This window comes from Anarhichas minor, unplaced genomic scaffold (assembly GCF_050575085.1).
Source record: "Anarhichas minor isolate MPS153535 unplaced genomic scaffold, ASM5057508v1 ptg000026l, whole genome shotgun sequence".
In the NCBI taxonomy this organism is placed as follows: domain Eukaryota; kingdom Metazoa; phylum Chordata; class Actinopteri; order Perciformes; family Anarhichadidae; genus Anarhichas; species Anarhichas minor.
Genome location: NW_027466472.1, coordinates 14,245,664 through 14,267,281, shown reverse-complemented (window position 1 = coordinate 14,267,281; position 21,618 = coordinate 14,245,664). Strand labels below are relative to the sequence as shown.

General features: G+C 41.3%; 1 protein-coding gene across 1 annotated transcript in view; it reads left to right on the top strand.

The window, feature by feature from the left end:
- Positions 1-14,235, top strand: part of pitpnm3 (PITPNM family member 3) — a 72,895-nt gene extending 58,660 nt beyond the window's left edge. Inside the window, exons 10-19 of the mRNA XM_076100663.1 lie at positions 510-680; positions 7,128-7,325; positions 7,488-7,636; positions 9,610-9,726; positions 12,316-12,432; positions 12,528-12,676; positions 12,838-12,987; positions 13,213-13,396; positions 13,620-13,748; positions 13,924-14,235. Coding sequence (XP_075956778.1) covers positions 510-680; positions 7,128-7,325; positions 7,488-7,636; positions 9,610-9,726; positions 12,316-12,432; positions 12,528-12,676; positions 12,838-12,987; positions 13,213-13,396; positions 13,620-13,748; positions 13,924-14,235 — 1,676 coding nt within the window. The remainder of the gene's footprint in view (positions 1-509; positions 681-7,127; positions 7,326-7,487; positions 7,637-9,609; positions 9,727-12,315; positions 12,433-12,527; positions 12,677-12,837; positions 12,988-13,212; positions 13,397-13,619; positions 13,749-13,923) is intronic.
- The last annotated feature ends 7,383 nt before the right edge of the window (positions 14,236-21,618 follow it).

Sequence of the window (21,618 nt, the reverse complement as noted above, 5' to 3'; positions counted from 1 at the left end):
TACGCAAGGACAATGTGTGCACAAGCTCTCACAGATAACAGCAGTTTTTGTCTCCAGGTGTTTTGCTTTCTATTTCTACTGCACACATGACTGCACTAACCTGTGTCAAAGCTGCTATACAAAGTTAGTTTGATTGACTCATTTAAAGACGACTGCAGTGCAATAACATACATGATCAGATCTGTTTGAACTGGTTTTCACTTGGATTTTACCCCTGCACTACAATAAAAAATGTTTAATTTACACCTTCTCCCCTGTTCAATGTAGTTTACTACAAAAAAAGGTCCTCTACCACTTGTAAAAACAGGGAGAAAATGCAAATGAGCTGGTGATTATGTAGCAGAATCCCTCTAAGTACTAAAAACCAATTATTTCCACTGGAAGTTTGGTTGCCCTACTTATCTATTGTGTTTCCAACTCCTCCTCACACAGCTGCTGCATTTAATACTCCATATGCTTCACACTGTTCCTAATGGCTTTGCCTATCCATTGTGCTTTCTGACCCTCAGTGAGCCAGCTGCATCCAGCCTGCTCTCAGATTTTCAACTTGTTTTACCCTTCGGACCCTTCAGCCTCCAGACTGGAGCCGCTGCTGCAGCCTCTCTTCCACAAGTTGCCACCTTACGCTGTGCCGCGTTACCAGCGCTACCCTCTAGGAGATGGACGCTCAATGCTCATCGGTAGGAAATGTGATTCCAACCTGGAAATCAATTTACGAGCGTCGGGAGACGCGAGAGCAGCGCCTCCTCAATATTTCATTGGTTCATTTATTTTCTGGTATAATTGTATTGCTTTATTAATAATAATGGGTTTTACATTTCAAAGCTGGCATGAAATCTTTTAGGAATTCTGTTAGCGGGACTAGATTGCAGCGGCAGACAGATCCTATGACTTAGTAATGTGAATTTTCACAGGCGCACATGTGCACATAGGAGCCTCGGTCCCATCTGTGTGAGCTTGCCCTGCAGACGCAGAGCTAAATCCTGCCCTGAAAAGCCTGAAGTTTGAAGTAATTATACTTCTTGTGGTGCAGTACCTTTGGCCTGTCACCACTTCTCTGAGGACCAGGCACAGAATGTGAGATATTAGTCTGCTAGATATGGCAGAGTACTGCTGTAATCCCCCTTGAGGGCCTGGTTTTAGAGAGTGAGTCCTTAATGAGCCACTGAATTATTTGAAGCATGGTTTTAGCCCACTTTTGGGACATAGAGACTCGCTCTAAACAGCAGGGATGACGCATAGGCTGGATACCCTGCCCCTCTATGCACCTACCTCACTGAGAGAAAGTAGGGCGAGGACTGATCTCTTGAGCTAACAGCCTGTGAGCATGAACTCAGATCAGAGGATAAGGCTTTGTGGTTTGGTGCAAGGCTTTATAAAAAAAAAAAAAAACTCCTCTAGTGAACATGCAATCATTAGAAATATGTGTAACTCAAAGCAGATTTGTCAAATGTGCCATCTCGGTGATATTTCCATTTATTTTCCAATCACGTGTTTTTACGAGGAACCCTGCAATGTGGTAGATTCTTTTGTCAAGTCAAGTTTATTTGTGTGTTTCATTTCATACGACAGGACACTTTATTCAGACAAGAGCAGAAACAGATTGTTTAAACATGGAAGAGTATTGGCTAACTATCTCAAGTCCAATTCAGACATGCACAACGTTATGTAAATGTGGTGGCAAGGTTACGTTTAAAGAAATGATAGCCACTATGATAATCTTACTAGGTCGGGACACAGCAGTTTTGTCAGGTGCCTGAAACAAATATCCATAGAAAGACTTCAGAATTATCATATTCATACACCATACCAAACAAAACTTCAGGACAACCATACTGTACCAAACATTACAAGTTGACAGTTAAACAAAGAAGAAAAAGTTAAGAAATACAGTCCTAAAAACATTTGGAAGTAGTTGTGAGGGACTTCTCTGACAATATCTCACTAGAGATCTAATTGGATAATTTATGGCAGATCTATGATCAGTTGTCCTTGTTCTTTACTGACATGGTCAATGTACAAGATAAATAAAGCTAGTTACAAGGTAACTCCGTAACATTTTACTGAAATGGAAAAATGAAAATGTCGAAAACGAATTGTACATTTTGAAGTTTTGAGAATAATTTGTCACACATTGTACAAGGGGCAAATTATTGTACAAATAGGATAATTATCTTACAAGTGGTAACATTACTAACCTGTCAAATCTGAAATACAGCACAAGTTAGAATTGAATGCTGTCATGCAGTGTTGTAGTCAAGACCACCTAAACCGAGATCACGTGATGACTAAGACCATAATGTAGCAAGACCGAGACTTTGAGGGGTTGAGAACCGAGACCAAGAGTAGCTGAGGTGAATTTTACGTGTGCGAATTGTCTTTTGTTTTCTATGAGCAATCACAGTAATGATGTTATAAAATACACCAGACAATGCACAGTCAGTGCTAAATAATGTGTGTGTTTTGCATGTATGTGACCTGTGTACCAAAAATGTCTGACACATGGTATTAAATATCGCAGTGTTTTTACCCGAGTAAACTGGAAGCCCAAGCTGGGTTTTATTAATTCAATCAGGTTTAGCCACTCACACAGCGAGATGCTTGACGCAACTCAGAGCCAGTAGTGCAGATAAAGGTGATGGAGTGTAAAGGCAGACACACAGCGTAGGCTTGCAGCTATACCGTTTTTTAATTAAGGGTCTGCACCCCTGTTCCATTGATCGGGCCTGGATGCTGTCAAATTATGTGTTAAATTGAAAAACAAAGAACAGGTGCACACGGACGGACCCAGACATACAAACACACTCGCTCACACAGACACACAGAAGAAACAACAGCACGCATCACCCATTTCCTGCTCTGTAATACGGTAATTAGTCGTTATGAAGGCATGAAAAGACAATCAAATCAGGCTCCTCTGGGTATGACTTCGACATCAACACCCGTCAACAGCGGAGCTTTTATTATGATGAATGTTGCTAATATAGAGCGAACGAGCCCTCTTCCTATTGATTTCCAGCTATGGTCCAAAGGGAAATATGATCGTCCAAGACAGCAAATACACATGGAATCATAGTAGTTTATATCAGTATTGATCACATGGCTAACGTATACGTAACGTACTAGGCTTTAACGTAAGAATGGTGGTGTATCTCGCTATTCAATTATTCCCTAATGCGGTGCCAGTGTGTGTGAGAGCGTGGTGAGGACTGGAGGGAAGGGGCTGAGTTAAAAGTCTCCAAGACGTTTCAAGGCCACAGTGCAATCATCCTCCCTCACCTTATGAATAATCTGCTTGTCCTTCCATTTACCACTGTCATCAGCGGTTTCACTCTCCCCTACCTCGTGCTTAAATCACAATCTTTCGGTTTCCCTACCTGTGGACCGGTGTGTACTGTCATTTTGTTTTTACTTTTCTTTTCTTCTCTGATTTACCGACACACTTGCATGCTTGTGCTTGTACTTTTTTCTCGCCTTTGCGTCTGTCTTTGTCACCATGATCACCTATCTTTCCTGCTACCCCTTGCAGTTTTTTGATGCTCCTCTTGATACCACCTCTCTCTCTCTCTCTCTCTGCTTCTGCACCAGCACGTCTTGTGCAATGTTGTGTGTGTGTGTGTGTGTGTGTGAAAATGTGTCAGTCAGTGGATCGTTCTCTCAGCCAAAAGAGTCTCTCCCTCCCTTTTCTCTCTGTTTATTTTGCTGTGAACGAAAAACAAAGTTGTGCTAATAGATTAGACCAGAGATTAGATGTGAATAACAGATTGTAGTGTGTGTGTGTGTGTGTGTGGGTGTGGGTGTGTGTGTGTGCGTGTGTGCCACTGCAAACAGTATACAGTATCTTCAATGACCCTCTCTTCAGTTATAAGCAAACAACATTTTGATTAGAGATTATTATTGGGTTTTGTGTAACATTCAATTTCCATCATAACAGCCCAAACAGGTGACTTTAGTACAGAGTAATCGAGGGAGAGGGAGAGAGTCATATTTAATCTGTATTTCTCCATCAGTTTCCACAGTAACAGTAATTTCTGAAAATCTGCCTGAAAACCTGTATGAACTCAAGGATGTTACGGCACCTCAGCATGTTCCTACTCAAGAGAAGTAGTACTTCATCGAAACTCGTCTCTCGCCAAGACTTCTATGAAAAGAGCCTCTTGTGGTCTGCCACCACACTGGCAATCACACCTGAAGTCAAGGAATACAGTCCGATTTCAAATGACTTCAAATAACTTTCCTTCTTATTTTTATGATTGTGATTTAATTACAGAAATTGTTTTCTTTTGTAAATAAGTCAGAATATTTTACAAAGCAAACAACAATTTTTAGTACCAAAAGTGTTTCCCACTGGCCTCCATTTGATTGTTTTTATTTAATATCATGCCTTCCACCATAGAATTCTGCTAACAAAAAGTTTATATTATTATTTATTTATATTTTTCAAAATGGATTAAAATGTGCAGATTTGTTTTCCGATACATCAATTGGTCTATAAATCTGAGAAAAGCCCATAGTGACGTCATTATTTGTTTACGTTGAGAGACGTTGGAGGGTTTGAAGTAGGATTGTATGAGGTAGGGGAGAGCCAGTACAAAAGTAACGAGGCAATTTTAGTTTTATGCTATACTTGAACATTTTCACCGCTTTACCTTGCCGTCAGGTAGCCCTTCCAGACGGGGAACTGAAACTGTTCGGGTATACATGTATCCATCAAAACCCTAATTTTTACCTTACAGAACACGTAAGTTGCAGGTCTTCCGCTGCCTCAATCGGTTAGTTTTTGTAACTTTCGGTATTTTAAAGAGTTGCTTTGGTTTAACAAAAGTTGTTTTTTTCTGGTTAGATAATGCCAAATACAAAAGTTTTATTTTCTGCCCCTCAAAAGCAGACCATCACACAAAACCATCCAATCTAGCATCACTTTCTGCGACTGGTGCCGATCCTTCAAAGACCAAACACGCAACATGTGGCTGCATCTGGCGGTTTATTTATGAACATTCCAGCAGGCAGCAGAGAAAGGGTTAATCTAGCACGTCATGCCTGACACAAGGGGAATAACGAAAGAATACGGCACACTGTGTCACGTGGGTTTCGTCACTGTCACATCCCTTTATGAAAATAGTGGCAGGTCATGAGTCCATTAACTCCAATGTGAAGACGTGAACACGAGCACAGAGTCTTTCTGCCCATAGTCACCGAAGTACAAATTGGACCAATTTCCACAAGCCACATATCTTCCGAACATTCTGAAACTAAAATGGTAATTTTCAGAAACATAAATCAGGAGAAGATTGACTTTAACTTAACGTTCAAGACCTCTCTGTGTCTCAGCAACACATTCTTGTGAGATCTGGCAGCACGGATATGTCTTCCCCCTTGTTGGTGCTGAACCATCGGTCTGGTAACGTTGCTAGACTAGTGTTAACGTGAGCCAAACTGTGTCCGATTTTTAGCTGGCGTCAACTAACGTCTTTGATGGTCATAGCTCACTCATTTTCGTAATGCTAAATATATCTCAAAGCCGTGTAAAATAATAAAGAAGATATAAATACATTAGACCGAAGCTAAGGTGCTTAGGAGACAAGATGTAAGGCGTCATCTGATGATATAAAACATCTTTGATGAACACTCGAAACAAAAACATTGTCCTTGACCACAATTAAAATGTCAAATAACAAGCTTTTATTTTACTATAAAATATAAATACTGTAGTATAATTATACATAATATAGTTTCCCAAATACAATTTTTTTTAGAAATGAATCCAGCATATTATTAAAAGGTTGATCTCACCTCTCCTCAGACGTGCTGCTCCCCGTTCACGCTCCCCGTTTGTACCTTACATCCGCTCCATCACATCAGCAGACATCCCAGTGGATTGATACATATTACAGTAAATGTGAGCGAAGTAGAGGACGTGATGCAGGAGTGGGGTCATTGAATCTTGGCTTGTTTGGGACATACATACAAATACAGAGTTCATTGGTTTTGTACGTTGTCACTGAGTTCAACATTTAATCTGTAGCACGCTGTGTAGCGCAGCAGTGGAGTAGAGACTCATTCAGACATGAGTCAGCCTTATCCAGTCACATAATAGATCCACAGCAACATACACGGCCTAGGTAACAGGATAATGTGCACCGTCCAGAGTCTGGCTGGAAAAAAACATTGTGAGTTAAGAAGAGTAAAACAGTGTTGGAGTGTCCTCAAAGAAAGAGAGGAAGCAGTATTACATTCAGTCAGTGTGAGTCTCCTTTTGTCCCCAGGATGTATTGTAGTTTTTTTATTTATTTTTTCTTTTCATTTTATGTCTATTGGCTTTTTTGAATTTTGAATAAACAGAACAAACATCCACAAACACCCTCCCTACCATCTCTAATAACACAACAAAGAGAACCTCAATAAACACAGCATTAAATATAAATATGCAAATAATTGTAGCCATGGGGAATAAAAAGTAAAAGAAATTGCAAATAAACATACATATACAAAAGAAATTCAATACACAAGTATAAATATTTAAATGAGAATAATAATATATTATGTATGTACACATAACAATACAGAAATATCCATATTGACACCTATGAATTGTAAAGTAAGCTGGTAGCCACTTGTCTTTCTGACGATTACATTTTTGATGAAATATGCTCCTTCTGCGCTCTACTTCTCAGGGAATAGAAAGTAGATCCATGACGTCTGGTGAAACTAGGTCTCCAGGGAAAATGTCCTTTTTCTTGTTATGGAATATTATCGCCGAACAAATAGGAAAGAGCTGCGTAGAGATGCGCCGGTGAAGAGAGAAACCCAACCAGATAAAGTGATTCTACTTGTCAGCAGGAGCCAAGAGCAAGATGTTTTTAAGAATTCCAAAGTCAATACAATTGGATTTAACCCCATAAAGAGTAGAGGCAGTTTCTGTCATTAGACTTGGTGCTTGTCTTTGGTTTTTCCTTGATAAAACACAAAGCAAGTCGATGCTAGAGGCCATCTTATTAGGAAAAATAACAGCATTGATTTTACGATTGAGGCCAGTCAATTGTCGTGTGATCAAAGCATTTCCTTTCCTCTTCCCTCTCCTTTTGTCCTCGTCTTTTCTCTTTCACTCCTCTTCTCACTCTCCCTAGCGGAGAGTATCCAAGGCCATTCAAATGTGTTTTTGGAAGGTGAGCAAACTCCCGGAGGTCCAGCTTCACAGACGTCCTCTGAGACTAAGACTGAAGGAGGAGGGGGAGAAGAAGGAGGTCGTAGAGCCAGCGTGACCAGTGTGGAAAGTGAAATGTCCATTTGCTCCACGGGCCAGCTGGGAAACACCATCGCTAACAGTGAGTGGGAGGGAAGGAGAGAGTTACAAGCTATACACTGTCCTGTCTTATTATTCAACTTCTTCCTGTAGATGGATTGAGGTTCATGAGGTTTCACAGCTCTGAAGTTAAACTCTGATTTCCACATGTATATATGCTTGTTTATGTGTGTGTGTGTTTCAGTTTCCAGTAGCTGGTGGGGCTCCAAGAGGCTGGATTATGCTTTGTACTGTCCTGATGTGCTGACTGCCTTCCCAACGGTGGCTCTGCCTCACCTGTTTCATGCCTCCTACTGGGAGTCCACTGATGTAGCAGCCTTTGTTCTCCGGCAGGTGGGAAAGCCTCATTGACAGCCTATTGTTTTTTCCCCAGCAAGTTTCACCGCTTAGAGAAAACTATTGTCTCAGTAATTAGCACGCAAATATTAAAGATGGATTTAATTAGCATGCTAAAACCAAGATTTAACCTTTGCATAATTAGCATACATTCAGGCAACTAGCATCCTCTAAAGGCCATTTCAAAATGAAGCTTCACAACAAGACGAAGCCCGTCGCAGGGTAAAGTAGTAGCGGTGTGAATCGTAGTCTGAAATTGTTGGCTGGAAATCTCCAAAGACTGAACTTGTCAAATCAAATATGAAGAGCTTCTGTAAGCACGTTGCTCTGGGAGGAGATGAAACAAAGTGACAAAATATGGCACATCTCCTGCCTCTTGCTGAGGCCAGACGTTTGCGTCTGCACTGCGTCTTCTGTGATGTGACAGTTGTGATCTGGTCCAAGTCCACACCCTCCGGGTTTGTTTGCTATTATGACATGTCAACCAAATGAGAGCAGAAGGAAGTTCCGTGCTTTCACTGCATCATCCATTCAGCTTTGTGTGAGATATATGGTAACATTTTTCGGTATTACACTTATGGTATACATATTCACCATTAAGTAGCTGCTTTATTGACATGCATATCATTTTCATATTTGTTCTCTATTAGTTATTATACAGCAATAATTAATGCCTTATTGTTCATGACCATATTAAAATATATAATGGAGGACTATTGAGATGCACAAGTTATATTCCCTTGAAATATTTTCATCCAATATGTTTGGTTTTATGACTGAAATCCGAGCAGAATTTTGCAGTTTCTGCTGGTTTATGTATAAATGTAAAATGGCATGACTAGATTCTGCAAAAGTCAGAAATTGAATGTGTGATACCAATTTATTTTTATGACTGGTTAGACTGCAAATGTGTTCTCAGCCTAAGTTGAGAGTAATTTGTCATAAGTCATAAGAACTTGATCAGAATAGTCTATAGTGCCTTTTATTTTATTACATTGTATATATTGTGCATTTTACACACTTAATATATTTTTTTTTTTATTCTATTGTGTAACCCTGTTTGCTGCTGCCACAGACAAATTTCCCCTTGGGGATGAATAAAGTATTATTCTATTCTATTATATTCTATTCTATACTGTATATGTATAAGTGGGACCATATCTATATACATTACATTATAACATTCATGTGGAGTGTGTATTTGTGCTTCTGTTGTAATGACAAGTATAGGCCCTTAACTCCTCTGACACAACAAAGAGCAGGACAAGAAGAATAGATAATGGCAGTCTTTGAACTTCATCATTAGAGAGCAGGGCTCCCAGAGAAAAAAACTGATTTTTTTTCACCCTGCCACTGTCTGCTGCAGCATGTCGTCTTTGTGAGAAAACGTGAGGGGAATAAGGAGAGCACACAGGGAACAATAAGTGCTATCGACGCCATCAGCAAGCTAATAAACCCGAAGATCGTTATTTTGGTTCAGTGGTTTACAGTTCCACTGGATGCCGCGTTGCATTAAAGGATCGTTATGGAATTTAAGGGCTGCACAGAACATCATTTGTTAAAGCTGAATCATTTACCTTTCTCTCAATCCAAGCTCGGTGTGTAAGAGAATGTCTTCCAGTCTCACATGAAACAAGGAGCCGCTCTACATCCAAGCGTCAGGAATGATTTGCATGGATTCTTTGTGTGTGGAGATTTTATTTGAGTACTCCAAATCACCCCTTAGCCTTTAATCTGTCTCAGTGCTGCTCTTGTCACCAAAGCTTCCCATCAGAATTGTGATGTATGATCCCTAAACATAATTTCTGATTTAATTTCTAGGCTTCGGATGGTTAGCCTTCCATGGTATTATTGTGAGACTAGAGCTATTACAAATCTGTTCTGTCTGCTCAACAGAAGGATGTGATATCAAAGGTTTGTGTGTTGAAATGCCTGCTCTTATATATATATATGCATGTGTTTGTTGACAGCTCATGGGATGTGACTGTGTGAAGACCCAGGAAGCAGACAGTTTGGGCTCTGCTCCGTTCTCTCCCTCCAGCCCACGAGAAAAATGGCTCAGAAGGAGGACACATGTCAAACTAAGGGTAATGAATTATTTGGTTGGTTCATTTTGCACAAAGATACTTTTGCCCCAGTTTTCTCTGCTAACAGAATGCGGATTGATGGCTACTCGGTTAACTTTTAGGCTCATATTCAATCTTAATGTGAACAAATTTGTGAATATTTCAACACAGCCCTTTGGCTTGGACACCAGGTATAACACATCCTGAGAAATTGTCTCTACGGTGCTCCTCTTTCTCAGAAATACTCAAAAGAGAAACGACCACTCACACAGCAGATATTGTTCTTCTGCCGCAATGGCCTTGCATTCATTCAAACTAAGAATAAAGTAATCCCGAAATGCTATGGTTGTAGTACTTTAGTGCTGTCAACTTTGTGATCGTAGATCCACAATCCTTCAAATACTCCCACACGTTCACCTTGAGACAGGCAGACGCACACAATTACTTTATGCTTCTGAGCGCCGCAGAGTCAAACAGTCAAGGTCACATTGCTATTCACCGAGTGCTCCTTTTATCTGCCATTTTCTAAAGAGAAGAATTTAGTGACTGCTTGCTTTTCATGAGGCTATAAATAGAACTATTTATAGCCTCAGACTTAAATATAGATGTTTTCACATGGTACTCTGGCTACGAAGGTTTTTCTTTTTCTCAGTGTCATCTTGTTCATGCCTCGCCTTGGCCGAGCGATGTGTTTCTGATATAAGTGCACAAAGAAAAAAAGCAGGTCTGAAAAAGTTGCCTCATCCTGAATACGAATTCAGTACGTGGAGATTTAGAGCCGCTCCGTGCCGATTCAACCGGGGCACAGCCGGCTCATCTGCTGCAGAGTGATACTCAGAGAGAGTAGGCATCTATTTCTGATCTTCCTCGCCTTGGTAAGAGGTGTTGTCACGGCTGGAGAGGGACCGCTAGTGTAGCAATTGTTTCTTGTACATGCTGCTCTTTCGCAGGCGGTAGTCTGACTCCCCAACTCATCTCTTCCACACTTTATCTGTGAGTGGATAGTGATATTGAGGCGCATGTAGTTTTCACATAAGGACATGCAGAGTACCTAGAAAACTGCATCTGGGAAATTTAAGTAGATATTGACTGCTGTCAGGACTCCTTAAATCACAGTGGCTGTGAGGTTTTGTGTACTGTGCCCAGGTGTGCATGTATGGTTTGCTTACTCTGCATGCTTGCCATCACTGGATCAGTAAGTAAGACCTTTTGCTGGCAGATAAATGAATTGTTGTCAAAGCTAATGCCAGGATAACAGTTGGAAATGTCGAACTTCCTTGTTAGATGCCACGTCGTTTAAATTAGTTATCATTAGGTGATGAGGTGAAACAGTAGAATACAACCACAACATGTTGGATCACATCAATGCTGAGCAATATTTATAATGTGTACTTCTGTTATAGTGTGTTTATATATGCTCTTGTTTTGTATTTAAGTTTATATAAGTTTACATTTCACCAGCTGCACAAGTCTGTGGAAGAAATGTTATCTTTTGTCACACTATCTACAGGGCAAAAGAGTTGACTTACTATTTGGGAGAAAAGCAGGGAGTTGAAAGAAGTCCATGTGTGCCGAGCAAAACGTTCCAGGATGAAGTCATGGTTACAGAAACGGCAGAGAAGTCGATAGGAGAATTGAAATTTCTGTCATGGTGGCCCGCAACAGAGTGGAGAACTGTACATTAGTGTGCTTATAATGTGCTACTGAAATGCTGCCATTTCAGCAAGAAGAGATTTAGGGATTAGGGTTTCTCTGCCGACTCACTTAAGCCACTCACTGAATGATGCAACGTGGAAAAAAGAACGAGACATGGAAGTTTAATGTAGAGGTAACACTCTTTTCTGGAAGGTCCCAGAGGCATTTGGCTTTCAGGTGTACAATGTTAGGCACATTTTAGGCGGTCCATATAAAATGCTTTTAGCATTTTTGCTCATGCAACTTCCCCTGCCGCCCCCTCTATTACATTACGTTTAGACCGCTTATTATTTTTTGGCCAGCAGCCATCTGTAAACACAAAATTTACATATGATTTAAGGTGATGTGGTTAACTCGTTAGCGAACAGTTGCCCATATACACATCAAGTCGATACGGAGCAACATTAGCATTCATTTGAAGTCGAGAGTGGACCTAGCTGCCGAGGGCTAAGAGGAACTGCAGAGTCTGGTGATACATCTTTTTTTTTTTAATACAATTTTACACATGAACGTCGACCTCGGCATTTAACCCATCCTAAGCATTAGGAGCAATGACCTGCTGTAACTTGGGGTTCAGTGTCTCGCTCAAGGACACTTCTACATGTGGATAGTAGGAGCCGGGGATCAAACCCCAAAGCTTGTGATAAAAGGACAACCCGCTCTACCTCCTGAGCCAATGCACATTAGATCCATTGATAATATTAAAATATCGATTGTAGTAGCTTTAGATATGTGTTCATGTTCAACAAACGGTATGTATCTGAGGCTTTTCTGAGTTGGTTTAATTGGAAAAAATCTTAATTCAAAGTCTCACTATCTTCATCATTCAATTATGAGATTGGCTCCAGAGCATCACATAAGCGGCAATAAAAACCTTGACTGAACCGTGTTTTGTGCTCTTGTCATCTGCTGTAGAACGTCACTGCCAACCACAGGGTGAATGATGTCATTGCCACCGAGGATGGGCCTCAAACTCTGGTTGGTCGCTTTATGTACGGCCCTTTGGACATGGTCACTCTGACCGGAGAAAAGGTGAAATGCAGCAACACGATTGTGTGCGACAGATAAAATGTGCATGAAAGACTTACATTAATCTCCAAGCTGTTGACTCACTCTGCCCCTCTTAGGTGGACATCCTGCTAATGACACAACCTCAGTCCGGCCGCTGGGTGCACTTCGACATCGAGGTGACCAACAGCAGCGGCAGAGTCGCATATACGATACCCAAGAGCAAGAAGCTTGGCCTGGGAGTCTATCCGATTAAAATGGTGGTCAAGTAAGCATCCATGTGGCATTACAGAGTGCTGACTTATCAAATAAGACGATAAGTGCTGTATTTGTGCAGTGTGTGTGCTTTTAGCCAGACTGTGAAGTCCCTTGAAGGGAGTTACAACCATGTGTAGCAAATTCAGTTTCTCTCTCTTTTTCTTTACCAAGGGGCGATCAAACAAGTGCAGAGGCCTACCTGACTGTGTTGCCGCGGGGCATGGAGTGTGTGGTCTTCAGCATCGATGGCTCTTTTGCTGCTAGTGTGTCAATCATGGGCAGTGACCCCAAAGTTCGCCCTGGAGCTGTCGATGTCGTCAGGTAACCGGTTAACAGCCTCCAAATGTGTGTGTGGCCGTAAATGACATTCCCCACTTCAGAGATTGACAAAAAGGTTGAGAAGGGTGTACGTTCAGAAGTGAATCTCTATGCTTTGGTGCACGCCGAGCACTTTAAGCATTTCAGCGTGTCCTCCCCGTGATAAGGACACAAATGATCAAAATGAAAGACTTCGAAGTGTGTTTGATGTTATGTATTCACATGCAGGCATTGGCAGGACCTGGGTTATCTGATCATCTACATCACAGGCCGCCCTGACATGCAGAAGCAGCGGGTGGTGTCTTGGCTGTCGCAGCACAATTTTCCTCACGGGATGATCTTCTTTTCTGAAGGCCTGGTCCACGATCCCCTGCGACAAAAGACCATCTTCCTCAGGAACCTCATACAGGAGGTACGCTCCCGAGACAATCCTTCCTTCTGACATTGACTGGGCAGTTCATCTTTTTTTTTTTTTTTACAAAGCATGCACAACTTTTTTTTCTCCCCCCTACAGTGATCTTGATTTCTGTCATCCGCGTGATCATTCTTTTGCGAGCTCACAGCGTTGTAGCCTTGGGTTGTGCTGCATCGAAATGTCACAAACATCTCTGACTGATTGTTCTCTCTCTCACCAGTGTCACATTAAGATCAACTCTGCTTATGGCTCCATGAAGGACATCTCTGTTTACAACATGCTCGGCCTCTGCCCCCCACAGATTTATATTGTTGGCAGACCTTCGAAGAAGTACCAAAATCAGTGCCAGGTAGTTTAAGTTTCATTGTCTTTCATCTCTCTCGTTAGAAGTATTTCATAGTGTTTCTGTTTGCCTTTTTTACGTGAAAGGTTTTGGTTTTCCTCTTGTTTTTTCCCATTTTCTTGAATTTTTTTAACTACTCTCTTTCTTTCTTTTCAACCCTTTCTCCGTGTGGCATATGTAGTTCCTGAGCGAGGGATATGCAGCGCACCTCTCAACCCTTCAGTTTGGGCACAGAGCCAGACCCAAGAAATCCCCTTCAGTTCGTATGGTCCTAAGGAAGGGCTCTTTTGGTCTCTCGGCGAAGCCGGACTTCCTGTGTAAGCGCAGCCACCTGCGCAGGACCATGTCAGTGCAACAACCCGACCCGCCGTGCACACCCAACCCCAAGCCTGAGCGAGCTCAGAGCCAGCCGGAGTCAGATAAGGACCACGGAGGAGGAGGACAAGGTGCATGGGGACGGCCCTCCATTCACCGTGGAGACACCACTCCCTGACGTCAAAAAGAGATGGAAGGGTTGCAGGAATAAAGAAGAGGAGGAGAACAAAGTTGTCTTAGTGTCCAGGGCCAAGGTGACATCTTATGTTTAAATATGGGTGTTTTATAGGACCAGTGTGTAGGATTTACTGACATCTGCCAGGGAGGTTGCAGATTTCAACCAACTAAACACCTCTCTGCTTACCCCTCCCCCCTGGGTTGGAGAGTTACGGTGGCCTTCAGGTAACCAGATGCTTGGTTTGTCCGTTCTGGGCTACCGTAGAAGCATGTTGATGCAATGTGGCGGACTCTTTGGACGAGGACTCACTCCCTAGAGATATAATAGGCTCATTCCATTTCAGTAGATCCCTCTAAATGCTACACACTGCTCCTTTAAAGAATATTTTTTGGTTATACCAACATGTGTCTTATTTTTGTAGTTTTGGCCGCCATTCTTGTAAGAAAGAATACTGTTGTACTTTTCAAGCGGTAAACAGAGGCAGTCAGATGATCATATACAAGCTCCAGACTGATGGTGTCTTTGATAAGACATCCTTACTGTCCAAGCCCACTTTAAACAAATCCCCACCTTCAGTGTGTAGCACAATCTTTCTGTTATAAATCTTAGTCTTCAGCACAAAATAGATAATCTGCACAAAACAGATACATCTTTTGACATCATCAGGGTGATTTCAGACTTCAGAAAGCTTCCCCCAGAGCCACAAAATACATTTCATGTTTTCATAAATTAGACAGAGTAGTACGTCTCAAAACAAATAAAATGAACTGCATGCATAGAATTGGTGGAGTGACTGTTTTTTAAGCAGATAGCAAAAATACGAATGAAATGTGGAAACATCAAATGATGTTGACTGTGCCCCTATCACCTTTTTGCACAGTGGAAAACAAAAGCTCTAATGCCCATCTTTTGATCATGCACAGGTTTTCTCAGACAGCCTGTGATCAGGCGTTCGGTAAGAGCAACAAAGCGGTAAAGATTGTCAGAATCCAACTCCTCGGATTGCTGCACCACCTGTGAAGTTGTGTTATTATTGTTTCCCACTTAAGGATAACCATCGCCGGTGCGTCGTTGAATAATGCAGCCTTCCACCTTTTATTTCGCTGCGTGGTCTGTTAAGCCTTTAAGAGCTCGAGGCTCAACAAAGCTTTGACACAAACACAGATTGATTTTGCTCGCTACTGTTGAGTTCCGACAAAGTCAATAAACGTCCGCCCCGATTACATTATGTTCTTTGATGTACCCCGATACATTACGGCCCCCATGCTTTCAGTCACAGATGCATTAGTATCTTTTATAAATAACGTGACGTCTAAGAGCACAAAGAGAGAAAGAAAACAGATCAGCAAAGCAGGGAAGTAACAAACAATGAATAATTCTTCTCGATACTTAATATTCCTGTGGCAACCTGAGTAAGAGATGCTATTATTAGCAGCAGCTCCCTTTGGAGTACTGAATGTAAATTTGCCAATGGTGACGATTGTGCAAGTAGGCCTACTGCTGAGCTAAAACTGCCCTTCCAAGCTTTGAAATCCACTCATTTCCATATTTGAAAATATTGTTTGTGCAATTATGGAAATGAAAGCTGTGTCACTGTGAGAGCCTGTATACAAAATGACGCAGAACACGCTTATCAAATGTGTGAGACTTCACTAACTTTCCTCTCTCTTTTGACAGTGTCACCTCTACCACCATGTAGATACATGTACATCGGATCCTCTGCTGGTATCCCTCGCAGCTGAGCTTTACCTCCTGCTTGGCCCTCTACACTTTTCCACCTGTTCGGCCCTTTTGCTCGGTGGATTATTAGTCTTTGTGCCTAAAATGTTCAGCAGTTGCAGAGGGATGGCAAGGATGTTTGCGAATGTCCCTGTCGCGCTAAAATTGTGTCTAATTGTAAAATGAGAAAAAAAAAAATGTACTTCAGATAGTAGATATATGCGCGTATTCATGCACACACACACACAGGCTTCAGAGGAGGAAAGATGTGGCGACGGTGGTGACTTCGAACCTGTTGAGACCTTGCAACAGATTCCCCGATGCAATCCCGATGTAACCGTCCGCTGATGTAAATACTCAACGCACGTCATGCCTGTTTGGGCCTCTGGACACAGAAGCACTGTGACATTTAGGTTCAAGCTGTACGCGAGCTCTGAGATCTGCAGCTCCAATGAGCCGACCTCGCGGGCCGCCATTTCACTCCCACTGTAAGATGTCTCCCTCGCATTGTGGCTTCTGGCTTGTCTGGCAGAACAGGCGCTTTGACAGCCGCCTCAGATCGGGTCCACATGCGCTGAGGGGCTACTCGGGCCCCTGAGGTCGCACTTGCACTATGGAAGAACACCGCAGTGGTTCTCAATTCAGCTGCGGCACTCGCTTCAGAATCAAAGAGTTGTATTTTATTGTAGTTGTAGTTTTTGTTTTTGTTTTTCCTGCAGATTGTGCACTGTCGCTGCTTGTTGGTTGGTGTAACTCCTGGAAGATTAAACACAAATGGTTTGTTGGTTTGACCAAAAAAATGTTTACAGATTGACAGACACGGATGTAAAAAGTGACCAGAACTTGTTTATCTACGTAATTAAAATGACGGTGTAATTATCATCATTGGCAACATTAGTTTAGTTGCTTGGTAGTTGCAGTTGCTTGCAGGATATTGTACTGTACAATACACCCCATGCCAGTTGAAATTCCACCAGGATGCCCTTGCATCCATTGAATATAGCTGCACTGGAACCAATAGATGTGTGAATAAATCTGATGCTGTCTTGTGCACTCGGGGTTGAATTGAATCCATGTTTAAAACTGTGCAAGTCAAACATATTTTTCTATGAGGAAATATTGTAAATAGAAATATTTTCAATGTACGTTTTTGAACCTTTTGTTGTTTAACTTGTTGAATCGTTGATTTTTTTTGCCTTAAATTGTATTTGATGTTGTGTAGAGACAGTTATTTGATTTGTTTGACCAAAGTGCATTTTATCAAGTTGATATTTTTGCTTTGACACGTTTTAGATACTGTATACTGTATGTGTGTGCGTGCGTGTGTGAGTGAGCGTCTTTGTCGTGGAGTTGTATTTACTGTGAACACGAAGACAGCTATGACGAGTACACGTCAGTGTGTTAACGTACCGTCATGTTCTCACTGAGCGTCTATTTTACAGGTTTGGATTGAAGCACTGTGTCAGAGGATTACTTAGTCGAGGTTTTCAAACCTGCTATGAAAGAAAAAAAAGGCTTATGAGTTCTCGGAGGGTCTTGGTTTAACTGAAAACCTGCGTAGCAGAGTGGAACGTGTCAGCCAGGAGGGAGCAGTCTAGTCTCTTTCTTTCCCCGCCTGTAATAGGTGGTCCAGTAATTAGCTGTTTGATTGCTACTACTAAGTATGTATGACTCTCTGTAGTGCCGCCCCTGTAATTGCAGTGCACTGAATAGCATTACTTGGTAAATGTATAATATTGTAGAATACTTAAATGCCTAACTCCATTTCGTTTTGCATTAAGATTGTTAAATACTGAAACATTGTTTTCCAAGCAACAAAATGATCATCCCCATCAATGCATAAGCTACACAATAATCAACTTTGTATAACACAGAGTGATATTTTTCTCCATGACGATACACTGGAGGAGTGAAATATGTATGCTGGGCAGCATTTTAGTACAATGTTAGTAAATGGCAAATGATGATCTAATGGTTAAATGGTGATTGTTCTGTGCGTGTTGATTATTTCATATTGTGGCTATCAATTGTCATCTTTGTCATACTCTGAACTGATGATGGAGTAGTTATTTGTAAATAAGGGGAGAATAAGAATGAATGGTCATGAATTCAAACACCACATGTTGGGTGAAATGCAAATCGTATAGTCACAGAAAAAAGAAAAGGATGTAGTATACAATGTAAAATGATTGCATTTGTTTGGAGATGTGAGTGTTATATAATTAACCTCTCACTAAGTACTAATTCATGTTTTCAAATGATTCGTTTTTACCAAATCATGACTATTGGGTATTGACCTAATTTGCCATTTATTAACAATTCGTATGACTTGTTAAGTAGGCTTTGGTAAGTTAACTAACATAGTGTGAAAAATGTTGATTTTGTTTGTTTTGTGGTCTTATTCTTGGTCTTATGAGTATTTGGCACTGGCCTTTTGACCAATGTGGACAAAACACCTGGTTTCATTGCTACAAAGTGTGTTGTTTTGTACAGATCTCCTGTAATGATGAACATGTTGTGTTTATTGGACTCAGTCCGTCTTTCATTATTGCATAAATAAAGATATTTCACATTCGAACTCCAGGAGTGTGTTAGTATTACCTCCACATGCTTTTCGTCTACAGAGAAGCTGAATCCCCTCTGATGCGCTTTATCTTACTTCAGAGTTTGAGTGTGGGGGCATGACTGGGGATATCCTCTTATTTGGATTTCGTAAGGCTTACTGTGTTGTAAAGTCAGTGTTAGAAACCTGACTCCAGCTTACCTTTTTTATCACCATTGACCGACCAGAATTAATGGCTGAATCAGTCCAGCCAGTTTGATTGAGTACAGACATTAGGGACACTGGCTTAGTGGCAGTGGCCTGATGCTGTCTCACGCCCTCATCAGAGCAGCGCTTCTGCTTAACCAATAAATGGATACAAGCCTGTGTTGATTGCTCGAAATAAAAGCCTTCATCCATTCTCTCTCCAGTGCTACACCACAAACTGCAGGGTTGATAGCGCAAATCTAGGTGACTTTAAAGATGAGTCGAGTTATTTGCAGTTCAATCTTGACCCTGCAAACCGTTAAGAACAATCGCACGGCAAGGTCCAATAACCCTTACAAACTGGGGATCTTTAGGGGTAGATAGCAGGTCAACAGTGTACTTCATAATTTCTAGTCATAAATCTGTAATAAACATTGTGTTTTGGTTTGGAGTGTATAAGGTCTTAGAACATTATAATGGGAATTTAAGATAGCCATAAGTCATTGTAGCCTTTTGTTGGGCTGAGATTTGTTGCACTGATTCGGTGCAAACTATTTATTTTAGACCACTTAAAAATGTATTTTAAAAAATTGTCAATAATCCTTCCAAAATACCACATTAAGATACCAAGACTTAAAAAAAACTCCTGCTGTACTTTGGTATTTAAAAAATTTAAAAAAGACATTTGGCAACTTCTGCAAGAATGGCATTCAATGGCGAGCTCCTGCTCTGGAAAATGTCAAGAAACCCCCGATGGAGCCTAAAAAATGAATACAATTGAGCTCATTGAATCCACAAGAGTCTCAGTTTTACACTCATACCCAATTTATGTTATTGCAAAATGGTTTAGGGATCCCTGTTGACAGACATATTCAAATACATGCATGCAAAAACAACTGCATTGGATTAGCATTGAATGGGCATGTCTGTTCACCCTTCTTTTATTCTACACATGTGGTATAATGAGCTGGAGCTGTGATTCTCCAAGCTGCATCATTAGTAACATGGTTCTGGGAAAACAGACAAAGAAATTGCTCCCCTGCGAAGGGAAGCACTGCTGGCTTCTTATACGTTATGATTCACATGAAAGGTTGAAGTCAACCACGGTGGAAGCTGTGATTGAAAACTTAGCAACCGTTTCTGGCTCACTTCATTTGTGTCCCTATTCTCCCTGTTGTCATGTTCGTTTGCGTAGAAGAAATCAGTCTTTTTTCCCCCCCTATAATTCACTTATCACAGCTGATCAATATCTTGAATCAAGGTAATTTTCCTCTTTAGTGAGACTGTACTGTTGCTACTTCACTAATCAAGTAACTGCTTCAAATCCTTGGATAGTGTGCTCTTTATTTAGACAGTGTGATTAAGTGCACGGCCTTCATCAGGGACTTTAAAAGTCTATGTCACTTGTGTTGATAGTAGCACTTCACAAAACTGTCTCTTGGACCAGAATCATTTTTAAGCGAGGTTGAAGGGTGAATCTTGACCCTGCAAACATCAAATTAGAAAACCATCCATTAAGTGGCTGTTCTTAGCCTCCGAGCATATTGCATGGTCTTTCTCGTGAGATGGAGTACCGGGGTTTGTAGTGGCACTATACTGTACGTGAGGGCGGCCCGCTGCGACTGAGCCAACGAAACTGATAGCTGAATTTTACAATGGCATTGATGAAGAAACGATATTTAATGTGGATTGTCACATCTGGCCCGAAATATAATAAAAAACAGAATCAGAATGTTAGAAGTGTGTGTGAAACAGAGATGTGAACACTGTCACATACTGTACATGTTTGTTTTCTTCCTGAATCTGTTGTTGCAGTTTGTTTCGTTGTTTTAACCTGAATGTAAAAAGCAAACCACGGACAGGGGCTCAATTATAACCTTATACATATATGATGGATTGCTTCTTCCTGTGTAACCAAGGTTTCTCTATTATGCCTGTTAAGTAAATTATATTAATTGAAAGAAATCCTGTGAAATAGTGATCCCAGGGACTTGATTGGTGCATCCCTTTATCCCATACTTGCTTTTATAGCTCCTGGATATCTGGGGCTTTTTCAGGTCAGAGTCTGAATCTTGTTAAAGATTAATGGACCTATCTTGTGAATCAATGTGTGCTGTTGTCGCTGCCGTGCTGTGTTTCTTATTCTGATGATCACTGACAACACTTTTGTCACAAGATGAGCAGCGCTAGATGCCCTCCGTCGTAACACCTGCAGACTCTGTAATGCTGTTCAAAGAGCACAAAGTAATGCTTGCATAAGAAATAAACCATCATCCTTATGTACCTGAGTTCATCCAGGTTACGCTCTGCAATACAAAACTAGTTAGTTACCTATAGCAGCAACTTAACACTTACCGTGACCTCCAGCTCTGCTCGACAGCAGCACCCACTGAATCACCCTGATTGTTATTCCAAAACAGCAGAGTGGGTTTGTTCTGTGATCTGGCAGGTGATAAATGGATGCCAGGACAGCGACGAGGAAGGCATTAAAATCTGAATAGATCAAGACACCAGAGCAGCCCAGAGACAGAGCGAAAGAGACATAGAGGGACATTTCTTCCAGCCAGGATGCCTGGTTTCTACACAGCAAGAATAGCCTCAGATAGTGTAAATAACAGTCCACTCATTCTTAACCAAAGCACATTCCTGAGGTCAGCAAGGAGAGACAGAGATAATGACATGTACCTCTGGCAAGTCGGCATGGCAACACTCTGCTGTTTAGGTCAAGCCTGGTTTAACATCTTATTATATTGTAATCTGTCTTATTTTACATTCTGTACGTGGTCATCTGAACTCATTTTACTGCGAAACAGCTTTAAATAGTTGCTGCAGCTAAATGTGTGTCATGATACTGCTTGTCAGGCTTGTTGTAGTTGACCTGAGTTGTCAGCTGCGGTGACACTGGAATAAGTGGT